The sequence below is a fragment of the Notechis scutatus genome, chromosome Z, assembly GCF_049901735.1.
Source record: "Notechis scutatus isolate UNSWTSFEM ecotype Mainland chromosome Z, rNotScu1.2, whole genome shotgun sequence".
In the NCBI taxonomy this organism is placed as follows: domain Eukaryota; kingdom Metazoa; phylum Chordata; class Lepidosauria; order Squamata; family Elapidae; genus Notechis; species Notechis scutatus.
In genome coordinates, this window is record NC_142025.1 from 127,375,990 (window position 1) to 127,390,293 (window position 14,304).

The 14,304-nt window shown below is 44.3% G+C and overlaps 1 protein-coding gene across 1 annotated transcript in view; it reads left to right on the plus strand.

Moving 5' to 3' along the window:
* The first annotated feature begins 2,159 nt into the window (after positions 1–2,159).
* Positions 2,160–14,304, plus strand: part of NFATC4 (nuclear factor of activated T cells 4) — a 46,390-nt gene continuing 34,245 nt past the window's right edge. The window contains exon 1 of the mRNA XM_026687671.2: positions 2,160–2,544. Within this exon, the coding sequence (XP_026543456.1) occupies positions 2,448–2,544 (97 nt within the window). The 5' untranslated portion in view covers positions 2,160–2,447. The remainder of the gene's footprint in view (positions 2,545–14,304) is intronic.

Here is a 14,304-nt window from a genome sequence, read left to right on the forward strand (position 1 = left end):
AGGGGTGGGCAAAGAGGGGCAGGGCCATCTAGGGGCATGATTTTCTGGTTCTCTGAACTGCACAGAATGGTAACAACCGGTTCTATAGAACCAGTCCGAACTGGTAGAATCCCATCCCTGCCTTGGTTGTGTGACCAAAATTCAGACACATGGCGACTTGCACATATTTATGATGGTTGCAGTGTCCCAGAGTCATGTGATCAACTTTTGTAACCTTCTGACAAGCAAAGTCAATAAGAAAGCCAGATTCACTTAACAACTGTGTTACTAGCTTAGGAACTGCAGTGATTCATTTAACAACTGGTGGCAAGAAAGGTCCTAAAATGGGGCAAAATTCAGTTAACCAGTGAGCCACAGTGGCGCAGTGGTTGGAGTGCAGTACTGCAGGCTACGTCCACTGGCTGCCTGCAGTTTGGCAGTTCGAATCACACCAGGCTCAAGGTTGACTCAGCCTTCCATTCTTCCAAAGTGGATAAAAAAAAGGAGCCAGATTGTTGGGGGACAATAGGCTGACTCTGTAAACCTCTTAAAGACAGCTGTAAAGCATTGTAAAGCAGTATATAAGTCTAAGATCTATTGCTAATTCTTTCATTTTGCATTTTGGGCTCATCTGTGATCGTAAGTCAAGGATTACCTGCGTTAATTAGATTCAATTTGGGCTGTCATTATGCCTGAGCCTCAAATTAGTGCATGTTCCTGTAGTATGTTGTGTGACCATTGCGCACTAGTGGGGAAGCATTACAGCTCATTGTGAGACATGAATGAAAAAGATTGGGCTATTCAGTAAATCTTATTCCAGCTATCTATGCATCACCTGCCATGTGAACGCTGCTTTTCTAAACCTAAACTACTTGCTTGGGTTATTAGGAGGATAAAGGGAAGGAATAGGAAAATAAATGTTTACCCTGAGCTCTGGATAAGGAAGAAAAAACAGGAACAAATAGGATGATTTCTAGATGCCCCTGGTCCTTTTGTCATTTCTGCAAGCTTACACATCATTCTATGTCTCCTAAAATAGGAGCTCTCCATCTCAACTTTGCCATTATTCAGATGTTGCTGGTTCTACTGTTCCAATCATTCTAGTAGCTAAGGCTGGGGAAGTTGGTTTACACTGTTTCTGGTCGATGTTACACACTGCCCAAGGGGCAACTGAGTTCAGAGTTTGTTATACCCAAGAGTCTAGAAGTGGACAGAGACTCATAGTCTGAGTTCAGCTGCAGTGATGGAAATTCACCGGATGACTTTGGGCTGGTTGGAGCTGTTGACCTACCTCACAGGGTGGTTGAGGCTGGTAGAATATGAAAACCCTTTTGAGCACCCCAAAGAAAAAGCATGAAAGATAACCTCCTGTCCTGCTAGAAAAAAAAAGCTGGACATCATCTGGTTTGATATTTTCACATCTTCATCAGATATAAAGGTATCAAATATCTTTTTTTAGTGGGGGAGTCCTTCTCCCTCTCTTTTCTTTCCTTCCTTCCTTTTTCCCATTCCCTCCCTCTTTTCCTTCCTTCCTTCCTTTTTTCCTTCCTTCATTCTTTCCTTCCTCTCATTCCCTTCCTCTTTTTCTTCCTTCCTCCTTCCCACTCCCTCCTTCTCTTTTCTTTCCTTCCTTCCATTCTTTTTCCCTCCCTCCTTTTTTTCCCTCCCCTCCCCCTTCCTTCCTTCCTTCCTCCCCCCTCCCCTTCTTTCCTTCCTTCTTTCCTTCTTTCCTTTCTTCCTTCCTTCCTTACTTGCTCACTCACTCATCTGGAACAATACCTCCATCATATTTCCCTGTCTTCTGCAGAAACTTGTAATTGACCTGGGTAGGAGTTTCTTAAGCATCATACTTGCTTTCATCACCGTAATAGGCTTGTAAAACTAAACATTTATCCTGCTGTTTCCAAGCCCCTGAGTCCATCTCGCCCTAATTAAGCAAACCCCAAAACCGGGGACTGTTAGAAGTTTCCTCCTTGCTCAGCCTTTTGCTAGAGCTCCAGGTAAGCTCCATCTTGGAGAAAGAGACAGGGAGGGATGGGGGGGCCCAAAGATTTCTTTTCCTATGGAGCAGGCATGAAAGGATAGCCCACTGCACATTCTTACCCCTCCTTTCCCAAGCCTCTGGGTGGGTGGAGCTTAATCTGACATCTGGGGGCATGGTTTGAGGTCTTTAAAGAACCAATCAAGAGAGAGCTGGGGAGTGAGAAGCAGGCAACTGGAGGAGAGAGAAAACTTTGGGGAACTTTTCTTTTTAATAATGATTATTGCTTCAATATTGAGGGTGGGTGATAACAAAAGAAAAGTTTTAAGTTAGCAAAGGAAACGCTTTCCACTTTCTCTTTTTCTTCTCCATCCCTTTTCTTTTAACTGTTTTAAAAGAGGTTTTTTTCCTTAACCATATTAGGCACGTCTATCCATTCACTCCTTCTCTGTGTGTGTGTGTGTCTCTCTGTCTCTCTCTCTCAAAAATGGGTGCTGCAAACTGCGAAGATGAAGACTTAGAGTTCAAGCTGATTTTTGGAGAGGAGGATAAAGATCTCCCAACAATGGGAGTCCCCTTGGAAGGTGAGGCGAGGGGGCGTTTGCTATTTGGGCAATGCCTTAGTTGCAGGGGGAGGGAGTGATGCTGAAGTTCAGGGAGGGAAGGATGGCAGGGAAAAAGTCATGGAAAAAAGTGTGTTTATAGTGAGTTTGATTCAACTGAAGAAACTGCATCCCCTGTATGTATGTATGTATGTATGTATGTATGTATGTATGTATGTATGTACATGAATATGTCTGTCTGTTTGTAGAGTTATCATGCGTGCGCATCTGAGCATCTGAGAACATGCGTAAATAAAAATCTTAAATTTTCCATTTGCTCTTTGTCTTTCAAACCAGATGTTGTGTTGTCGCTTCAGAAAGTTTATGTTTGTGTGTCAAAGAGCAGGCAAACGAAGGGATTCCGGTCATTAAAGGAAATTTAAAAAAAGAGAAAGTGAATGAGGGAAGGGAAAAAAGTGTCCGTTTTTACAAATGGAATATAACACGGCATTTTCTAGAAATAAGTGGCCTTGGACAAATAATTAACCTTTTTGTTTTGTTTTTAAGTTGGGTTTCAAGGCGACTAAAAGCTATTCAAGCAGGAATGGTTTATTATATGAAACTATAGTGTTGATATGAACATCCTGGTACTCTAAGCAAACAAATTTATGAATTCCCAGCCTTGGATGGAATATATTTAATAATTGACTACCCTGCCAGATTATTGTGCTCTTTATCTATTGAAGGGAGAAAAAAATTAAAGGGATAATAAAATTAAAGGGACTCAGAACAAAATAGTGTCTGTATCTTATCACTTTTCTTTTTCTGGTGGGTCTGAACCAACTTTGCAAAAATTGTGCCAAGGTATAAAAACATAACATTACTGACTGGAATTGTATCACATGGTGATGTACAACTTAATGGATCTCATAGTAGCTGCACATGCTATGTGACTTTAGCCAGACTCTTAGGGACTAGCACCAAAGTTGCAAACGTTTATCTGGTCTTTCGTAGGAATTGTATCTTTAGCTTGTATCTTAATGTGTATTCTCCTGAAGGTATTTTTTTCTTTCTTTTTCTCCTTTAACACCAGATTTTTCTGTACACCCCAAAATGCAAAATGTAGGAGAATTAGTGGGGTGGGGTTATTGTGTGAGGTTTACTGGGCCAAACAGATCAAGCTTGCAGTGCATTTTTTTGCAGGGAGAAGGAGCCATTGTCATCTGATACCCCCTGTTCCAATCTGCTTGAAGTGGTTGCTCTAGAACATGACCTTTTCAACGTTAAATACCACATTGGGAAGGGCAAGATTGGAAGCCAAAATCAAGGAAGAGGGGGGCGGGAATGTGGCTTGCCTGACAGGCATTTCCACTAGCCTGTTTGCCAAAAGGAGGAGGGGCAGAAGCCTCTGTGGATGGAGAGATTTGCTGCCAAAGGTGGATCCTTGAATTCGGGATTCCCTGGCAGGGTTGCGGGTGGGGGAGGGGGTGGTCAAGTAAAAGTGGTTTGGGGGCCTGCAACCCTCTGCTTTCTGGCTTTGGGGCATTGCTGTGAGGAAGTTGGCAGGCTTGCCAAGGCAGAGGTAGGAAACTGGGTTTTTTTCCAAAAAGAAAGGTCAACCCGTCGGTTGGGCAGGCTGCGTCTGGTTCAAATGAAATCCAGATGGGGGCTGTGACGGTCTTGGGATCCCACAGAATTAAGTTCCTCCAGACTGGCCAGAATCCAAGGCTTGGATGCAGGAGAAAAACTGGGGTGGGAGAGACAGAGCCTTGAGTAGGGAAAAGGGAAGCCTCTCTTCTGCATTTTGACTCGCTTTCTGCAATGGTGCAAAGCTCTCTCTCTTTCTCCCCCACCACCCCCAGTTTTTTCTTTTGGACCTGCACCCCATTTCCTAGGCAACGGGGGTCCCTGCCAGCCCAGCCTGGGGCTTTGGTGGGGGGGGAATGGCCCTTTAATTGGATTCAGACACTGTTGGTTTCCCCTTTCCCTGCATCGATTCTCGGGTTTGCCTCTGGCCCACCAAACAGGGTGGAGGCCTAGCTGAGGATTGGATTTAATTCAGGAGGAGTTTGGAGCAAATTTCCAAACTATTTGTTTCTAAGGTAAAGTGCGGGGGGAGGGGACTTAGCCCACCCTTCCTGATGTGAGGAAGATGCCAGCTGGAGAACCAACCCTGATTTGAAAGGTGGCTCCTTGGCTTATCCATGCTAAGTGTTAGGGCCTGAGCAGATGACACAGGGCCCTCCAGAGGTTGCAAGGGCCAAAATCCAGCCTCCTTTTGCTAATAGTGGTCATGTTAGTTCTTCTGGGAAGTATGCAAAGTGGGTTCTCTATTTTTTATTTTTTATTTGCTCCTAAGTATCTGGAATTTCAAGGTATACTGCCTTCGATATGGAGGTTCTATCAGGTTGCTCCTTTTTTTGTCAAAGGCATTCTATCTGCTGTGATTATTTCCCCTTCTAATGATGGGAGGAGGTAGCAGGATCTTCCTAGCAATTGCTACTTAAGCCCTTTTACTAGAAATGCTGGCTGTCAAATTTGGTGTGTGTGTGTTTGTGTGTGTGTTCACATAGTTTGCATTCATAAGCATGTGGCATACCACCAGCCACTTGCCTGCCCCAAGTCTTCTCTTTGTGTGATAGTCTTGGACTTTAAGATCTAGAATTTCCTCGAAAGAGTGTTCTAAATCTGGAGGATTTGTTTAAGTGCAGAAATTTTCCTATTGGATGTTTCTACCCTTGCTGCAAGTTAAAAAATTGCCTTTCTAGGAAAATGTAAACTGGATGGAATAGCAATTAAATCGAAAGCTTTATGAGACACAATAGTCATCCTGAATTACTCCAAAGTTAAGAGGCCCAATTTCAGTGCTGTTAATTTTGCAACAAATGGGACATCTGTAAATACAAAATGTGGCTTGATTTAAGATGATGATATTATAATTGATCTGCTTTCTCTTATTTACCTATGGATGTATGAGTTTTTTTCCTAGCCTATCCTCAGAAAAACTCAGAAGAAAGGTCTTCTCGTCCTAACCAACCTGGAGGAAGAAATAGCAAATTGTCCATCATGATTTACGTTTTATGTCCTCATTCCACCCTTTATTAGACATAATGGATTTATTTTCTTTATTCATCACTTTAATCTTTCCATAGACGCCTTCTGTTTGTTTCAGCTTTTTTAGCCACCTGTCATTATTTTGGTTAAAAATTACCCTTTTAGATTAACAGAGTTGGAAAGGACCTTATAGGTCATCTAGTCCAACCCACTGTCCAAGCAGGAGACTCTTATACCATTTCTGACAGATGGCAGTCCAATCTCTTCTTGAAAGCCTCCCGTGTTTGAGTGCATTTCTCTAGTTGGATACTATAGAAATGATCCCTGAAAGATTAGGTCTTTTTCCAGGGAGATTCTTGTAGGTTTAACCTCTCTGTGCCCCAAACATGTCTCCCTGGACACTCGAACCTAATTTCTTCCAAATGTCCCGTATCCGTTTATGGAAATGTATGAAATTTTATGGTATGTATGATAATCTCAGGTTCTATGTGTGGACAATCACATAACTCAGTTGATAGTTACAAGTACCAAAGGTGTGGAGAGGACAGTTAAAACTAGTTAAGAAATTGGCCACACTAGTGTTGATGTTTATTGCAAGAGGATGTTTCTCCTGATCTACTTATTGTTATCTAACATAACTTTTGTGGTTGAAGAAGTTTTATTTCAAGAAACATACGATGAATGGTTGCAGGAATTGGGCATAGTTAGTCTAGTGAAGAGAAGGACCAGGGAGGCATGATAGTAGTGTTTCAATATTTGAGCGGCTGTCACAGAGAAGAGGGGGTCAGCCTGGTTTTCAAAGCACCTGAAGGCCAGACAAGGAATAATAGATGGAAACTGAACAAGGAGAGATTTAACCTGGAAACAAGGATAAATTTTCTGACAGTGAAAACGATCAACCAATGGAACGGCTTGCCTTCAGAAGTTGTGGGAGCTTCATCACTGGAGGCTTTCAAGAAGAGACTGGACTACCATTTGTCAGAAATTATTTAAGATCTCCTGCTTGAGCAGAGGGTTGGACTAGATGACCAACAAGGTCCCCTCCAACTCTGTTAATCTGTTTACAAAGGCTAAGAAGATAATTTTCAAGCCCTTTAGTCAATTAGGTGACATTTTTAGGTTCTTCACTTTCTCCTTATTAAAAAAAAATAACAATCAACAAATGGAACAGCTTGCCTTTGGAGGTTATGGGAGCTTCATCACTGAAGGCTTTCAAGAAGAGATTGGACTGCCATTTGTCAAAAATGGTGTAAGGTTTTCTGCTTGGGCAGGGGGTTGGACTAGATGACCTACAAGGTCCCTTCCAACTCTGTTAATCTGTAATCTGACTTTGTGTGTGTGTATGTGGTCCCCCCCACACCTGATAGGAATAGTTTAAGTGTGTGCTACCAAAATCATGGCCTTGCATAAAGTTTTGGAAACAGCTGGGCACTCCTCTGGCTTTACCAGTGAAGAAAGTGGACTGTCATCTGTCAGAAATGGTGTAAGGTCTCCTGCTTGGGTGGATTTGGGCTAGATAACCTACAAGGTCCCTTCCAACTCTGCTATTCTGTATAATTCTGTTTTTATTCTGTATAAGAATACTTTCAAATGGCTGCTGAGATCCATTTGCTTCACTTTTTTTCAGATGTTATCACAGATTTAAGGAACTTTAATATTGCTTTGTTCCAGCTAAGTCTAAGATGGAACAGAAACTATTTTTCTACCTGAGGTATTATGGATATTGTTGTGAACTAAAGAAATATAATTAATAAAGATTCATTTGCCTAGCAGGATCGTAATCCTGCACGTCCTATTGGCCCATATAATGGCAAGTTATGATTGGTTCATTCCGAGCAATCTGACTGGCTGTTGGCGGGCCGCGCCAAGATTCAAACGCTATAACACTATCCATTGGTTATCCGGATAGCAGCTTACTCTATAAAAGAGTGACTGCTAGCCGGGTTTTTTTGTCTCTGTTATGCTTGTGAATAAAGAGCTGAAGTTCAAGGTTTACCGTCTGGTCTCCGTTCATTAAACCCATGCCTCAAACTTAACACTGGTGACGAAGGTGGGATGCGGAGACAAAAGAGCTGACTAAACCCTACAGAGCACCAACCGAAGCACGTGGCTAAGAGCGCATCTACATCGGCAGGATGTCAGGTGGCGCTATACCACCCGCTCCTTTTGACCCGGAAAAGGAAGATTGGGAGTTGTATATGGATCGGTTTCAAATGTTCCTAGAAACCAACAATTTGAAAGACGCAACACCCGGAAAGAAGCGGGCGGTGTTCTTGACCCATTGTGGACCAGCCGTTTTTAGGATGGCGAAGGCACTCGCGAAACCGGCTGAGGTGAAATCAATGGATTGGGACAACCTCGAACCTATCCTACGGGCTTACTATGCCCCTGCCATACCAACGTTGGTCCGGAGACACGAATTTTATCAACGGGATCAGCGGAAGGGTGAAAGTATTGCAGACTTCATCGCTGACCTTAGAAACCTGGGAGGCCTCTGTGGTTTTTCAGACCTAGAAGAAGCTATGCGAGACCGCATAGTTCTGGGATTAGATGACCACACAGTACAGAGCAAGATCATGGCAAAAGGGGACATCGATCTTGCAGAAGCCATTGCTGACGCTACTGCAGCAGAGGCAACCAAGAAGTCGGCCGCTTGAATGCGCCGCACCAATGCACCGCTCCGTCAATTCGCCCGTGAAGCCTCGCCTCAACTAGAAAGACACTCAGCAACAGCGCACCATGAGGACCTCGAGTCCCAATCCGAGAGTGATGAAGAAGAGGTTAATAGACTTCGGGCCGAACGAGATCAACAAACTCTAAAACTTCAGCGCCCATGTGCGGGTTGTGGGGAAACCACCGCGATCCGGTTGCAAATTCCTCGACGCAATCTGCCGTTCCTGTGGGAAGAGAGGCCACATCGCACGGGTTTGCAGAAGTAAGAGGGAATCCAACACAAACAGAAAGGAGAACAACCTCCGCCAAACCACAGGGAACCTCCCTGCAAATTGGGATCTTTTGAATAACCAATGGAACAACCATGCCTACAGCAGCAAAACATCTGCTCTTCCAGCACGACGAGAAGAGACACACCAGACTATTATTATCGGCCACACTTCGTCATTAGACAAACAAAAGATCCGAGTGGAAGTGGCCATCGAGAACAAACCCTGACTGATGGAAGTCGACTCCGGATCGTCCCTCTCGATGATTTCCTGGAAGACTCTTAAACAGCTGATCCCCACCATCCGTCGTCAAGACCTCGGGACATAGAAAATCATCCTCAGAGATTACCAGGGGAACACGATCCCAGTCGTCGGAGTGAGTCAAGTCCAAGTATCTTTTAAGAATCGTGCCGTGCTGCTCCCATTAACTGTCGTTGATGGTGATCGGCGCAGCTTACTAGGCCTACAATGGTTCGCCCCACTCGGGATCGAGGTGGCCGGCATTCACCAGGCCGGAAGCGACGATTGGGAAGAGAGCATCATCCAGGAATTCCACGACGTGTTTTCGGACAACTTAGGCAAGTACAAGGGGACCCCTATATCATTTAGCCTCAATCCAGAAGTAGCCCCTATCCGCCTTAAGCCTCATCGGGTGCCGTTTGCCCTTAAACCCAAGATTGACGAGCAACTTGATAAGTTAATAGCCCAAGGGGTGTTGGAGCCTATTGACCATGCCCGTTGGGAAACCCCAATCGTAACCCCCATCAAACCGGATGGGTCGATCAGAATTTGTGGAGACTACCGCGCCACTCTGAACCACGCACTCCAACAGGGCGCTTATCCAGTGCCGGTGGTTCAACATCTTCTCCACTCCCTGGGCGGCGGGAAGATCTTCACAAAGTTAGACTTAGCGCAAGCGTATCAACAACTACCCGTTGATGCGGAAACCGCAGAGGCACAGACTATCGTTACCCACCGAGGTGCCTTTAAATGCAACAGACTCCAGTTCGGAGTGAGTGTAGCCCCGGATATTTCAGAGTCTAATGGAGAGACTTTTACAAGGAATAAAAGGGTTGTACCATACTTGATGACGTGTTAATTGCTGCCCCAAATAGACAAGAGCTTGAAAGGCGTCTCAGATTGGTTTTACATAGATTTAAGGACGCCGGTCTCAAGGTTAAAAAAATAAATATCAACTATGCACTGAAAGGGTAGAGTTTCTCGGATAGCTCCTCGATAAACACGGTATTCACCCTACCGAAAACAAACTCAGGGCAATCAAGAACGCCCCAAGACCTAAAAATAAGACTGATCTCCAGGCTTTCCTGGGACTTATTAACTTTTACAACGTCTTCTTGTCCCAGAAGGCGACCGTAGCTGAGCCCCTACATAGACTTCTCGACAAGAAAGCCACCTGGGTCTGGGGACATCGAGAAGAACGCTCTTTTCAAAAAGTGAAACACTTATTAACATCCGATGCTGTTCTAATGCAGTACAACGAGACTTTACCATTAAATATTACGTGCGACGCATCACCATTTGGGGTTGGAGCCATTTTGAGTCACATATTACCAAACGGGCATGAAGCCCCCATTGCGTACTTTTCGCGGACATTATCAAAGGCTGAACGGAAGCGCACCATCGTGCCTACCGTCCCTGTCCTATTGTTTCTCTTATTCTTTTATTTTTCTTATATGTACCCATTTCATGTATTCACAACTATGTATACACTTATACTTATTATCTTGTAAACAATTGGCAAATCAAATAAATAAAATAAATAAATAAAATAACTATAGCCAACTTGACAAAGAGGCTCTTGCTATTGTATCAGCCGTGAAGCGATTCCACGAATATGTGTACAGGCGGCCCCGTTACTCTAATTACAGACCACAAGCCTTTACTTGGCATTTTAGCAGGTGATAAACCAACCCCGCATATATTATCGCCTAGAATGACTCGCTGGTCAGAATTCCTAGCAGCCTACAACTACGTACTGCAGCATCGCCCGGGGAAAGCCATTCCCCACGCTGACGCTTTGAGCCGTTCCCCACTTCCGGAAACCGTCAGAGACCCAGCTCCAACCCTCACCATGCTGCAAATTGAAACCCTCAACTCGCCGCCACTAACGGCAAGAGATATCGCTGCCGGCACAAAACGAGACTCTATCCTCGCAAAGTTCTCAGTTGGGTCGAACGCGGGTGGCCAGTCGAAGAAACCCCGCCATTTTTGCGCCGTTCAAGCACCGGCAAACGGAACTATTCTCCCAGAAGGGCTGCATCCTATGGGGAGATAGAGTCGTCGTGCCAGAGAGACTACAGCGACTCGTGTTGCAAACCCTGCACGAAGGACATCCGGGCATCGTCCGCATGAAGGCTCTCGCGGTTACGCGTGGTGGCCAGGCATCGATAAACAAATTGAAGCCTGGGTAACCACATGTAGAAACTGCCAAGAGGTCAGCAACGCCCACCAGAGCACCCCCACCGAATGGGAAACTCCTCGAGGCCCGTGGTCCCGCATCCACATTGATTTCGCAGGACCCACGGAAGGACATACTTTTCTCCTAACCGTGGATGCTTACTCCAACTGGCTTGAAATCCACAAGATGAAAAGCATGACTACTGACTCCGTTATTAAAAAACTAGATAGATTATTTGCAACACACGGTTTCCCGGACGTTCTAGTTTCCGACAACGGACCCCAGTTTACTGCCCTCACCTTGAACAATACTTGGCGGACCGGGCATCCGCCATGCCTTAACTCGCCGGCTCACCCTGCGGCAAACGGTAGGGCGGAACAGATGGTCCAATTCCTTAAAAAGACACTACAAAAATGGATCCGGGGGACATCGACGCTAGATTGAACAAAATACTCTTACTACAACACATTACCCCCACAGTGTCACCAACAAGACTCCAGCCGAACTTTTAATGGGGCGGAAGCTTCGCTCCCACCTCGACCTATTACACCTGTCTTATTCGCCAGAGAAACCTTGTGGATCCAGCGGAACGTATCGCCAATTCAAGGTAGGCGACTTGGTCTCACGCCAAAAACCTTTCCGGCGAACCGTTGCTAGGGTCCCAGCCACCGTAGTCTACCTCACTGGCCCTAGATCTTACCGCCTTAAGATGACAGACGGTAAGATATGGAAATGCCACATAGATCAACTTCGATCTCGTTTACAACCAAATATCCGCGACCCCCCGGACTTCCAAACTCAGGGGGGAGGGAATACCGAGGGGGACGAAGACCGTATAGACGATGATGTAATCGAGGACAGATGGCCGCTAAACCAAGTGCTCACGCCACCTGAAGAAGGTCCGGGATCGGGGGCATCCTCCCCACAGAGGAACACCATAGCGGAAACATGCCCGCCCGATCCAGGAATGGATTTAAGGGACCCTGATAGTGTCACGGAATCAACCCCGTGCGAAAACGAGCCTTGCGTTCCACCGGAACCGAACTTTAAACAAAAACCGGTGGAACAGCGGAAAAAAACTGGTGGAACAGCGGAAATCAACTAGGCAGGTAAAACGACCTGCATACCTGCGTGATTAGGTCACCACAGCCGTCAAACGGAACCCAGGGGGGAGGGGTGTTGTGAACTAAAGAAATATAATTAATAAAGATTCATTTGCCTAGCAGGATTGTAATCCTGCACGTCCTATTGGCCCATATAATGGCAAGTTATGATTGGTTCATTCCGAGCAATCTGACTGGCTGTTGGCGGGCCGCGCCAAGATTCAAACGCTATAACACGATCCATTGGTTATCCGGATAGCAGCTTACTCTATAAAAGAGTGACTGCTAGCCGGGGGTTTTTGTCTCTGTTATGCTTGTGAATAAAGAGCTGAAGTTCAAGGTTTACCGTCTGGTCTCTGTTCATTAAACCCATGCCTCAAACTTAACAGATATTTTAGATAATATAGGCTGAAAAATAGGATATACCTAAACTGTTTCAAAGCATGAGATCTACAGTCACTGTACTTTGGTGCCATAATCACTGAACTGTGGAAGATTAATCAGAACTGAGTATTTAACCTGAAAGGGATAAATGCCTCTTAATAGGTGATCTTGCCTAACTTGTCAAACATAGTGTTGATAAAATCTGTATTAGGTGGCCTTTAACAATTGCCACCTATTTGGATCTTTGTCATTATTAGACAAAGTGATGGAATATGTCTGACTTTTCAACATAAGCTTGAAAGCTGCTGACTGATCTATTCTTGTCGGGAATATATCCTAGGTTAACAGCTAATAATCTTGGTTTTCTTGTACTTAATTTATTCCATCTGCTAATTGGGGTATTAGCAGGGGTGGGATTCTACCAGTTCGCACCTATTCGCTAGAACCGGTTGTTAACATTCTAAGCAGTTCTGAGAACCAGTTGTTAGAAGAAATTACTGGCCTCATCCTGTAAGGAAGGCAGGAAGGAAACATTCTGGTGTTGCTTACAAAAACTGCCTCTCCGTTAACCTTTATTATATTCTTGGCAGGATTAGACTTCCTGTCTCAGGAACCTCTCTGGAGTTTTTCCCAGAGAGTACTTTGCTTGTGTGGAGTGACCATTCAAAGTTACAATGGCACTGAAAAAAAGTGACTTATGACCATTTTTCACACTTACGACTGCTGCAGCTTCTCCGCAGTCATGAGAGGCGAGGAGATGCGTGCCTTGATGTGAGTGATATTGAGTTGGCCATGCCCAGCCAATAACATGACCACCAAGCCATGTCCACCAACTAAGCCATGTCCACAGAACCGGTTGTTAAAAAATTTGAATCCCACCCCTGGGTGTTAGCATTCCAACTAACAAGCTCCAGCCCACTAAACTCAGAGAAAGCATTTTCTCAAAGTTCCATTTTATTAGAGTTGTCATATTGGTACATCTGAGAATTCTGGTTTTCCCTTCCCAAAAGAAAATAAAAAAATCCTCCCCTGCACCTACCAGTCCATCACATGGTGCATCAAACATTGTCCTCCAGATAATCCCCTCCAGGTGCAGGATAACTTGGCTTTGACTTTCTGTGAAAGAATGTTGTTGAGTCTAATCTTCTACCTCTCTAAGAAATCCCCCCTCCCAAATTCCCAGGCACTCATTGTGGAGCCTGGAAGCTTCCAAGTAAAATATGTAAATAAGTAAAATACTGGTTCTTTCTGTAGGAGCAGGCCCAGAAATGATGCATAAGGACTCTTCCCTCTCCTCGTGGACTTCACCTGTGGAGTTCTATGTTGAATTTGTGTGCCTTGGAATTTAAAGTTTTGGAACAGAAGAAGTTCAAATCAGTTGATCCTTAAATCAGCTGAGATGGAGATCCTACAGGCCAATGTTTCACAACCTTGGCAACTTTAAGATATGTGGATTTCAACTACTAGAATATGCTTGGGGAATTCTGGAAATAAAAGTCCACACATCATGAAGTTTCTAAGGTGGAGAAATACTGCTATTAATGGTATTCTATACAGAGGGGAAATTTGTAGCTGAGGGAAAGGGTAGATTTACTCACATCCATCTTAATTTCTTTGAAGCCTTAGAATCAGAGGAGGCTTGATTTACCATGCACGTGTATAAAATGTATTCTTTAGATAATGAACAGATTAAAAGAGTGAAAAATATCACAATCTATGATGGCCTGTTTGGTTTAAACATTTATTTTGAGACCAAAATCAGTCCATTCAATAGTTAATTCTTCATTCTGATTTTACTGTTTGCATATATTGTTTTGTCTTTGGATATATGCTACCCAGAGCATATTGGTTTTAAGATGAATGGTACCTTAAGTATCAGTATTAATATTTTCAATGCCTT